Source organism: Acomys minous (assembly GCF_964271855.1).
Source record: "Acomys minous genome assembly, chromosome: 9".
NCBI classification, from domain to species: domain Eukaryota; kingdom Metazoa; phylum Chordata; class Mammalia; order Rodentia; family Muridae; genus Acomys; species Acomys minous.
This window is the reverse complement of record NC_140490.1, coordinates 115,519,983-115,532,053: the sequence shown is the minus strand read 5'-3', so window position 1 is coordinate 115,532,053 and position 12,071 is coordinate 115,519,983. Positions and strand designations below refer to the sequence as shown.

At 42.5% G+C, this 12,071-nt stretch overlaps 1 protein-coding gene across 1 annotated transcript in view; it reads left to right on the top strand.

Moving 5' to 3' along the window:
* LGR5 (leucine rich repeat containing G protein-coupled receptor 5) overlaps positions 1–12,071 on the top strand; it is a 112,477-nt gene that overhangs the window by 61,782 nt on the left and 38,624 nt on the right. The window contains exons 3-4 of the mRNA XM_084795150.1: positions 5,143–5,214; positions 10,730–10,801. Coding sequence (XP_084651276.1) covers positions 5,143–5,214; positions 10,730–10,801 — 144 coding nt within the window. The remainder of the gene's footprint in view (positions 1–5,142; positions 5,215–10,729; positions 10,802–12,071) is intronic.

The window sequence follows — 12,071 nt, the reverse complement described above, 5'->3', positions numbered from 1 at the left end:
ATTAAAAACACAAAATTGGAAATCATAATAGATAAGCAAAAACAAGCAAGTTTTTTTTTTAAAAATGCTCAAACAAAACATTATGAGAGAAAGCATCTCCAAAACACCTTTGAGTTCAGTTTGTGTTGGCCATCTAAGCTGGGCATAGGTCTCCCTAAGTGTGGATTCCATACCCTGTAAGATTCCACAGGAGAAATTTAATTTTTCCTTTGCACGCGGCTGTCAATTGGAGATAGCTTCTGGTTTTGGCATGAGAATCCATGTTCAGTTCACCTGTCCATGCTGGGACCCCTTCTGGCTTGGACCTGGGAAGTTCCTGTGCGTGCTGCCTCCGTCTCTGTGGGTTCATGTGTAGGCCAGTTCTGCTGTGTTTAGAAGAGCCTGTTCCTTTGGCATCTTCCATCCCCTCTGGCTCTTACAATCTTTTCACTCCTCTTCCTCATAGTTCCCTGAACCCTGAGAGGAGAGGTTTGATGAGGATGTCCCACTGAGGACTGAATGGTCCAGATCTCTCCCTCTACAACTTGTCCAGTCATGAGTCGATGTATTACAAGGTATTAGCACCTATCTGCTGTAGTAGGGAGCTTGAGACACTGATCTATGGGTACAGTAAAATGTCATTAGAAGTCATTCTATTCTTGTGTCCCTTTAGCAGAATAACAGTATTTGGTTTTCTCCTAGGTCCACGGGCTATCTTGTACCAGGTCCTTGGCAACCTGGGCGTTGTCAGGCATGAGCTTTATCTCATGCAGTGGACCTTAAACACAACCAGAGAGTGGTTGGCTACTCCCACAACGTTTGTGCCACAATTGCATAAACATATATCATGCAGGCAGGCCACCACAAAGGATTTGTAGCTGGATTACAATACAATTTTCTTAAAGTCTTGTCTCTTTTCATTTCTAAAAAAAAACTCCATATGCCTATCTAACAAGAATATAGTAGCAAAATCAGTAAGCGCAAAACTGAAAACTATACTCTAAAGCCACAACTGAACTGAAGACAAAGACTGCAACTAAACAGAGGAGTATTCTGGCTGAAGTGACTGACAGTTGCTGATTTAGTGTGGTCAGGGAAGCCATCCACGATGGCCAGCTCTGAGCATCTTGAGTCAATAAGTAGCTCTTTGGTGTCATATACAACTCTTTCCATAGAGTATGCAGACTCTTGTTCAGAAATATATATCGTACTTCGGATCGGATCACTATCAAGGTCACTTGTTTCTTCCCAACCCTGCATGGCTGCTAGGACCACAGAAGGCGGCACCCCTGGGGATAGCTCAGGTGTCCCAACTGCAAGTTAACAGTGCAAAGATGAAAGGGAGCAAAGGCAAAGACAGCGAGTGTTGACGATTGGGACAGCTTTGTAAACGTGATTCCTCGAGGCCAGCCTTCAGGCAGGTGTGACACTTCCTTGCCAGCTAAATAAGCCTTCAATTGTCCACTTGTTTGCCGACGATAACCCGGGCCCATGCTGATCTAGTTATTGATCCAAGAGAGACCGCAAGGCTGTGGGACAGTTTGGATCCACAGCTCCACAGCATTATCTGGGGATCCAGGTCACTTCACTCCTCTTAGGGAAAGGGTGCCTTTGTGTGTGTGAGTGTAGGCACGTGTATGCACCACTGCTTGCATGTGGAAGTCAGGGAACAATCTCGGCTGTCAAATTGTTTAATGCAGGGTGTCTTTATTATTTAGTGCTTCATCAAGCATCAGGGATGCCCTTGTCTCTGTTTCTTAACTTCTGTTGGAACACTGGCATCACAGATGTGCACTTCTGCATCTGGCTTTAAGTGGCTTCTGGGGAATAAATGTAGGTGCTCACACTTGTGTGTCAAGCACTTTAGCTACTGAGCCATCTCTGCCGCCCACTTCTATGCTTTGCATTCTTCCCATTTCAGCTTCCATCTCAGCTGGTCTCAGCTTCAGAATCAGAGATGCTGTTTCACCGGTTGCTTCTGCAGGGAAGGGGAAAATAAAGGAATTTGAGAACAAGCAACCTCCATTTGGGAGGTGATGGAGACGCTGTGCATTGCATTTTTATGATGTCTGACTTAGTCGTGAAACCACACACACACACACTGCAAAAAGAGACCCTCAATGAGTGTTCATGTGTTCTGTTAAGCTCTAGGAAGGGGAAATTATCTTTGGAGGAAGGAGTGATGCGTCGTAGGAAGGGGCAGTTATTAGTAATTTTATGGGTGGGGATGTCACCACAACATGAGGAGCTGTATTAAAGGGTCACACCTTGAGGGAGGTTGAGAAACACTGTGCTAGATGAAGCAAATGGATACACGTGACGGCTAGCCCCAGGGTCTAGTTCAGCTCCATCTGTGGAAGAAGCTGGGGCCTTATTTCTATGAAACTGACAAGAGGTTCTTAATGGGTCGCAAATACTGCCAGAGCTGACCACCAGTGAGCACAGAGTGCCTGGGAGCAGGAGGGAGTGCGCTGGGGATGGGGTGGGGACGCAGAGGAAGATCACAAGGCATCTTTTAAAACAGTTTTACAGGAAAATGATAAACCCTCTGGAATTGCCTTGGTCAAATATTAAGCTGAATCTCATATGATTAACACACATTTTCTGAATGGCTGCCTTGGTTACCTTAGTAGATCTCTGTCTCTCACTGTTTCTGTGTGTGTGTGTGTGTGTGTGTGTGTGTGTGTGTCTGTCTGTCTGTCTGTCTGTCTGTCTCTCTCTCTCTCTCTCTCTCCCTCTGTCTCTGTCTCTCTCTCTGTCTCTCTGTGTCTCTCTCTGTCTCTGTCTCTGTCTCTCTGTCTCTCTCTCTGTCTCTCTCTCTCTCTCTCTCTCTCTCTCTGTCTCTCTCTCTCTCTCTCTCTGTATATATTTACAAAGAAACATTTCTTCCCCTAACCCCTTTTCACAAATATATTTGGAAACAAAAATTGTACATTTATCTAAACCATTCTCTTTTTCATTCTGAATTTTCCACATTACATAAGTGCCAAGTGTGTGAGGCTATGTTTGTGTGTGTGTGTGTGTGTGTGTGTGTGTGTGTGTGTGTGTTTGCCACATTACACATGTACCAGGTGTGTGAGGGTATGTGTGTGTGTGTGTGTGTGTTTTCCAAATTACACATGTGCCCTGTGTGTGTATGTGTGTGTGTGTGTGTGTGTGTGTGTGTGTGTGTGTGTGTGTGTATTCCACATTACACATGTGCCAGGTGGGTAGGTGGGTGTTTTTTCCACATTACACTAGGTGTGTGTATGTGTGTGTGTTCCACATTACACATGTCCCAGATGTGTGTGTGTGTGTGTGTGTGTGTGTGTGTGTGTGTGTGTGTGTGTGTGTTTGCCACATTATGCAGGTGCCAGAATAGACCAAAAGAGGGTGCCAGGTCTCCTGCAGCTAAAAGTATAGGTGAGCCATTCCTTGTTGGAGCTGGGTACCGAATCAGGTACCCCAGAAGAACAAGTGCCTTAACCACTGAGCAATCAATTTCTCCAACCCCCCCCAAATACCTTTGATACAAATACTATTTAGTTCTATTCATAAGATAATTGCATGATTTGTTTAAATATTCACGTATGGTCTAGTGTCTGTGGTATGGGTTAGCAAGTGCATAAATGTTTAAAGTTGTCCAATGATTGGCCTCTTTCAGTCAAGCCATTAGTTCTCCATGATGAGTTGTCTCTTTGGATATAATATCAAGAGGATGCATTTGAGGCCACCAGGAAAATAGTTCTAGTCAAATGGACCAACTCTCCCCTTACCATAGCGTACATCTTCATCCCTGAAACACAGGGCTGTCTTGACTGGCAGGTGTTCTGGCCTTAGGATGGGATGGGGTCCTCAGAAGATCTGTGCTCGTGTGACTCACATTCTTCTAGGTTTTTCTGCTTAATAATACCACCACACATCTCAGGCTCCGGCATCAGTGTGGCTGCTAAGTCAGCACAGAACATTGTTCCCTAACAGTTTTGTGTATTCCCTCATTAAAATATTGTAAAGGTAACTTTTCAAATGTACTGGGAAAAGATGTCAAAACTTGCCATTAAGTCATCTACATTAGCATATTCCACCCGAAGCTCTCTATGTTTCCAATTTAAGTATTATTTAATTAAGGCACGTTAAACTAAGCGTTTCTAGCTTTACTTGTGGGTTTTTGGGGGGGGATGACTGTGATAATACATATTCTTATTTTACAATTAAGAATATGAGTATATCCTGGTCTAATTACAGTGAAAATATTCTTGTTTGATTATTTTATGTTTAAATGATGGTTGTAAAGCTTACATAAGTCACATTTTGACACAAATTTGTTTCAAATTATTATGCAATTTTAGTTTTGTTTAAAATATTATAGGCATAGAAGGATCCAGAGGGTCCTAGAAGCCTACAAGTAGAACATTATGATAGGCAGATTTGGGCCCAGGGGTCCCGCTCAAACTAAGGCACCAGCTAAGGACAATACAGGCCGTAAAACTTTAAACCCCTACCCAGATCTAGCCAATGGTCAGGACATTCTCCACAGTAGAGTGGAGAGTGAGATATGACTTTCTCATGTACTCTGGTGCCTCACATTTGACCATGTCCCCTGGAGGGGGAGGCCTGGTGGCACTCAGAGGAAGGACAGCAGGTTACCGAGAAGAGACTTGATACCCTATGAGCATATACAGGGGGAGGTAATCCCCTTCAGGAACAGTCATAGAGGAGGGGAATAAGGGGAAAATGGGAGGGAGGGAAGAATGGAAGGATACAAGGGATAGGATAACCATTGAGATGTAACAAGAATAAATTAATAAAAAAAAATAAAATAAATAAAATAAAATAAAATATTATAGGCAGGAATAGATACATATATAGTGTAAGCTATTAAATGATTCATTGTAAAACAACTTGATTCAAAAAATAATAAAATAAATAAAAAAATAAATAGAACAACTTGTTTCATTTTTTTTCTTAGGTACCTCTTCTGCCAACACTTTTTTTTTTTTTTGGAAATTTAAAGAAAGTGTTTACAAAATATAAGAAAACAAACAAGGTTCTTTACAATTGCTTATGTGGTTTGAAAAGAGTTGTGTTGCAATTTTTAACAGTGAAATGGTTTCCAGTTGAAGAAAACTGTGCTCACTCTGTCTCTCTCTCTCTCCTCTCTCCCCTCTGCACGGAAACCCACAGACGCCTTGCTGGAAATGCTTTGACACACATTCCCAAGGGAGCGTTCACAGGCCTTCACAGTCTTAAAGTTCTGTAAGTAAACCAAGGGTTGTTGGAGAGGGTTCTGATTTTCCTGTCTCATGACTACTAATTAGTGTGAAAATACAGGGTGCACTTTGGGTCTTTGAGGTGACTCATTCAAGTCCCTCTCTGCCTTCACTGTTGTCATCAACCATGTTGTAGTTGGCTCTAACTTGTGTGTGACAATTGCTATCGATTAGGCAGTGAGTGCAAAGGGAGGGGGTGGAAGGGGGAAGGTTGTCTCCAATACAGCCCTTTCAGTAAGATTGCTCTTTCAGTGGTACAGCTCTCTTTATTGGGGTCAGGGGAATAGGGCTATGTAGCCTTGGGGAAGTGTGTAAGGATTTCTGGGTGAGTCAACATCATTGGCTGGGGCTGATGATGCCACTGATGCTTCATTTGCATGGAGAGGAAATCCGGGTGCTAGGCTACAGTGACTACTTCCATAATTGCAAAGGTGGGCTAAGACTGTGAGCACTGGGGCACGCAAGCACAGAACAGAAAGGGGGTGATCCTTACTCTGCTGGTCTCAAGGCTGAGATTTTCGGGGTTTGGACACATCTTGATCTCACTCCAGCTCCAGGCCGGTTTCCCCAGTGCCCCCCCCCTTACACGGTCGATGTGCCCCACAACCCAGGACCACCAACCCAGGGATGGCACAAAACACAATAAGCTAGGCCTCTCCCACATAAGTCACTAATTGAGAAAATTACCTAAAGGCTTACAGGCTTGTCCACAGCCTGATCTTGTGGTTTGGGCTTGGGTTTTGGGGGTTTGGGGTTTTTTGTTGTTGTTGTTGTTGTTTGTTTTAGGGGGTTGTTTTGTTTTGTGTTGTTGTTGTTTGGTTGGCTGTTTGTTTCTGTTTTGTTTTTGTTTGCTGTGGTCTTTGGAGTTTGGTTTTTTGAGACAAGGTTTCTTTGTGTATGTAACCTTGGCTATCCTGAAACTATTGGCCTCGAACTCAGAGATCCACCTGTCTCTGCCTCCCAAATGCTGGGAATAAAATTGTGCGCAGCTGCTGCCACCACCTGGCAAAAATCCCTAAATTTTTTATTAAGTTTGAAGTACTCAAGTTTTATACATGTTTTTTTCCATCACAACATTATTCATATTTCCTAATTTTGCCACTGTATAATTCTAATTGCGCCATCTTTCCATTGAGGGTTCTCATAATACATTACATGTCCAGTACACTAAAAACAGTGTATGTCTTGATCATTGATATATCCCAGCTCTCTGGAAAGTACCTGAATCACAGCATCCCATAAACAATTGTGGAATGAATGGTTCTTAGTCAGGATGCAGAGAAAATACAGACGCTCTAGACATCAACGTTTTCTTAATTTCATATAATGTGAACCCAGATTTTCAAAGTTTATTTATAGAACATCTATTGGACACTCAGCAAGAGTGGTGTCTGTGTCTGTTACGGGCTTTTACCTGCAAGTAGGTTCCGTGTGCCCAGATGGTTCTGCACACTCTTGCTGCTTCCTGTGCTGCGTGTTGCCCAACCACTCTAGACAACATTGGCCTAAACTCGCTTTTAGAATGAGTCTTAGAACGTATAGTTTGAATATGGTTCAATTTTGTCCCTCAGACATTTGTGTGCTAGAAGTTTGGTCCTGGTGGGGTAATACTGAGACGGTGGAACCATTAAGAGGTGGGGCCTAGTGGGAGGTCACTATGTCATTAGAAGAGCCATTCACAGAAGGATTGATACAGTTCTCACCAGGATTTTGGTTAATTCCCCAGAGTAGAAATTGTTATAGAAAGAACAAGGTTGGTCCCTGAATCCCTTCGGCCTCCTGTCATGCCATATGAGTGCTTTCGTACCTATTTCTTCCACTGTGACGTCACCATCCCTGAGGCCCTCGTGAGAATCTGAATCAATGATACTGCATAAACTTGGACTTTTAGCCCCTAACACTGCAAACTAGGTAAATAAAACTAGTTGCTTCATAAAATTCTTGGGTTTCCTTATTATATTATAGCAACCAGAAATGAGCTGACATGATGAGCTATCTCTGAGAATCACTGTTTAAATGTGCCTGTTCCTTCAGGAAGAAAAATAAAAGAATGAAGGAAGGAAGGAAGGATTTGGGGTTTTTGTTCTGTTCTCTTTGTATCCTTTTACCCATTCCTAACTAGCCAATGTTTCCTGACTTCTAAGTCAGGGATTCAGCAAAGCTTGGTGATTGTGAATCCCAAAGTGTCATCAAACAACTTATTACTAGAAATTACTACTAGGGCAACGACTATGCTCAAGACCTTGAAGACTTTATAATTATGGGATCAAGACTGACAAGCAGATCACCTCTGTTTCTTGAGCAAAGTTTCTGTTTCTTGGGGCTGTGATTAACTGTACAACTATAAACTGTGGATCACTCAGTCAAGTCTGGGATTCGCCTCTGGCTTCCTAAAAGAGAGATTTTCCTGCAGGGGGGAAAAAAAACCAGAATCTGAATCTAGAAGTAAACTTGAAATTAACCCTCCAAGTAAATGGTATGTGACTTACAGGACAAAGTGCTCAGAGGCGCACAAGTGACAAAAACCTAGGCTTGATACTCCAGCAGTTGAGTTTTGGAGAAAAGTCTAAAGACCCCCATTTAAGGCAGCTCATATGTCATGTCAAAATAATGTGGATTTTTTTTTCCCTAAGCATAATGAAGAGTTGAATGAAAGATGTTAGGAAATTAGTTAGATCCCTACCAAATGATGAAGGTTCGAGAGCAGCAAGGTCCTGCAGGAATTTTGTTCTTTGCTGTTATTGCTGACTCTGATGCTAGCATTCCACAAAGACCCAATTTGTTAAATAAACTGGCTTGGCATGACAGCAGTGGGCTCATCATGGAGGCTCTACGGCAGTGGCGTATTTAAAGAGTTTGTGGGGACATCTTTCTCCAGATGTGGTCCTAAGGATCACAATGTGAGGTGTAATACAGTGTATAAGCATTTATTGCCCATACCATTTGACATATGACTGTGCTTTGTCACCAAATGCAGATCACTACTACTTTAATGTGTAACCCTACTGAAAGGTTTTATAAGACATTCTACATGATATCATCTTTTGTATAGGAAAATTGAGGTGGGTTAAATACATCCTGTCAAAACCATTGAATGATGAATTAAATTTGTATGCTTTTTATTCCTGGTATTATGGGCTTTCTAATATTATATTTAAGTCAAAGTAGTTTTTATTCAGTAGGATCATTCCAAATGCTACAGAATAAAATACAGATATACATATAGATATAGATATAGATATGAAGGTAAAACCTCTTTGAAATCCCTGTTAAATTAGCAGAAAGATGAGAAGCAAAAAGAAAGGGTCACATTGGATTTAGTTACCAATGTTTGCTTTTTAAATATTTCATACTACTTCCTTTTAACTAACTGAGGCACAGCCATACACACACAGTTCATGTTGTAGCTAATCTTCACTGGTTTATTATTTGGGCATGGCCTTTTAAAATCTTCTTCTTCTGCAGCCTACCAAGTCTCCTACCCATCTTTGAAGAAGGCAGCTCTGTGACTGCTCCACTTTCCCAGTCAATCTTCGGGTACCCATTTGCTATGGAGGGGTGTGACCTCCAGGGCCTTTCAAAGTACTGGAAAAGGAGTGCTGACCTCAGCCTGTTCACGGAGGATCAGTGTTCTTAGGGTATATCAAGATTGTCCTGTCTGAGGCATAGGCAGAGAGTTTAACCATCCCGAGGCTACCCATGCACCTGTGAACTTCGTACCTCTTCGCCTGAACTCCACCTACTGCTTTGTTTGGGGGTCTGTTATTTTTCTTTTAACCAAGGTTATTTCCCTCTTCCTTTAAGATATACAATAATGCTCTGTCCTTACATGTCTCCACTAGTTTCCTATTCTAGCTTCCATCTAGATTCCTGTCTGTGTTTCTGTTCTTGTATGAAATGGCTTCTGATGACATCAAAATTTCTCATACACTTTATTATTGAAAGTTTGTTAAGTGACTGTCTGACATCCACAAAGCCCTGGGCTCTATCCGGAGCACCTCACACACGAGGCGCCGCAGTGCATGCCTGTAATGCCAGAGCTGGGGGGGGGGGGGGGAGGCAGAGTGGCCAGAAGTTCAAGGCTCCCCTTGGGTGGTGAGTCTGGAACAAGCTGGAGCTACACGAGATCTCGTCTCAGGTGTAACTGTAGACTTAGTGAAGTATAAGTGATTTTCCTGTAAATAACTCTTTCATAGTTTGCCTTTGTGATACCATTAGGTAAGTATTGATCCAATGAGGTTGAAACTCACAAGTGCTAAATGTCTGAACAGAATGGGGCTGTCAATATCTTCACAGAAACTCTCAAATGTTTTATAAAGTTCGAAAGTGGCTGCGAAGAAAATATAAAGGTCATGTTTATGCGCAGCCATGACTTGTGTAAGGCGGATGAGAGAAACAAGGGACAGGAAGTAGAGGCCCGGTCCACTAAGATGAAGAGCAGAGATGACAGCAGCCTTTGCTGGCTAGTGCTGTTTTTACATATGGATTCTTATTGGGATCTTTTACATCTACGATTTTAGATTATGGTCCCTGAATGCACTGACCCTCGGATAAATAAGCTATTTGATTCTGTACTGCAAAACACTTAACCCAATGAAGTGCCATGTGAGGCCATCCTCAAAAATAGTTCATTTTGTGGTATAAACCCCTCAGTCAGGGAAAGGGCCCATCCTCCTACCTTCCACCACCAAACCAAAACCATAAGGTGATGGGCAAAGGTAACCATAGGAAAGTCACAGAAGCCATAATTTCCCCTTCTGATGTAGACCTATAGTCCAGTCTTGGTAGGCAACGTGATGCCTATGCATAGGACATTTAAGCAGAAAGGACATCTAAGAATTAGGTCATCAATTGTCGCCAGTCTCCATTCAACACGATGACAAGTTGTTGTCACTCACATGCCCAATGTCAGCTCATCTGTCCTCATTTAGCCTTGCTGGTCAAAAATGAGAAGAGAAAGAAAAAGAGAGTATAAGCCAAGAAGCCTGATGGTGCTTACAGAACATGAGTGCCTTCAATACGGCCAGGAACACAGAGCCACACCCTGTTCCTAACAAAGGCAGTTCACACTTTTGCACACTTACACATTCAGTCAGGAGGGTTTGTGAAAGAAATCATCAGCCATGCAAGAGGTTTTTTTTTTTTTTTTCCTATTTTAACTGCACTCTGTGGTACTATAAATCCTTTAACTTTTTTTTGTCTCCCACTGAAATATCTCAAACAAAAACAGAATTTTCTAATTAACTCCCTGGGAGCTTAAGATACCCTGCTCTTGTTCTGTCATTTGGAGGTAACTAAACGAGAGGTCTGGGCTTAATTGATAATTTGAGTTTTGTAGGGTTTATTTATTTATTATTTGCACTCCCTTGGGGATTTGACCTCCACCAGCCTTTGTGTACATGGTGCTCCGGCAGTTTAAGGTGTGAACAGTGTGTGATGCTGCTGTGTTAGGGTCAGCAATTGTTAATTTTCTTTAACGTCTTTGTTTGTTGTCATGGCAGTATGCTGCAGAATAACCAACTGAGACAGGTTCCCTCGGAAGCGCTGCAGAACTTGCGAAGCCTTCAATCCCTGTAAGTACAGTTGTAACCACAAAAGGCCCATCTCGCTTTAAGAAGGAACATTGAAATGTCCTGTTTTATCCATGAGTTGATGGTTTGTACGGTCTTGAGCTCCTAGGCCTAGAGTTTGGGGGTTCTAGGCAGATGTTAAATTACATCGGCAACCAATGTTGCCTCCTCTATGTTGGTGTCTCAGGAAGATCAAGCATCTACTTCTGTAATCTCGTCCTATGTTCCCATTAACACTCTTGTTTCTAAATTCAAATGAAAAAAAAATAATGCTTACCTTTTACCTAGAAAATTGGATGGCTTCTTTAATTTGTTTTATCTTTATACTGTCTGAGCTTCTTTGTAATCCAACTTTACATAGCAAAATAAATACAAGTGTTTTTAAACTCTGCCTATCTGTCAAGGACCCTCAAATTAGGAAACCAAAATCTACCGTGCACTCTGAAACATGGCTACTGCACAAACCACAAGCTGCCCGTCACTGGACACACATGGATAACCACAAGCTGTCCCACAGTGCCCATACACACAGACTCAGAGACCACACACAGACACACAACTGCAATGACGCTGATGCTCTTTGCCCTGAACATACCTTTCCATCAGGAGTCTCCCCCAGCCACCCCCGCAGCACCCACATAAACAAATAAGTATTTCCTCACATGAAGAACGTTCGTACCGGCTAGATGTTTGGGAACTTGGGTTGGAAGCAATTGTCCTCAATCACTGCTTGGCAAGTCTGTTTTGTTAGTGCCCCGTCTTCTCATCAGAACGTTTGAGTGATTGCCATGCATTGCATGATTTCTGATATACATGTGTGTCGTGTATTCCTAATTAGACTTAGACTGGAGGTCCTCATCTGTCAAACAAAGCACTGCTTTCTGGTCCTGACTGATGAGGGAGATAAATGCACGAACAAAGCAAGAGAATACTGCAGGCTCGAGCCGAAAGTCTTCGTAAGGAACCCATCAGTTAATAATTACATACGGTTTGCTTAATGCCTTTTACTGCGGTGACATGAGAGGAGAGGGGCTGGGAGATCTGAAGATGAGACCTTTATTCTTTGATCTTTCTTTTCAAATGAAAGGAAAAAAACTGTGCTTGAGATCGTTTCAAGCTTTTTATTCTCCTCAAACAAAGTGACTTCCTAGGTTTTCAGGAGCGCGCAGATACACAAGCCCACAAGGGCCCCTTTGTGGCTGGGGATGGGGCCCCGTTGCTTTTCCAGCCACTCCTTAATGACAGGAGCCCGTCACTCTGCTTTTGTCGCGCT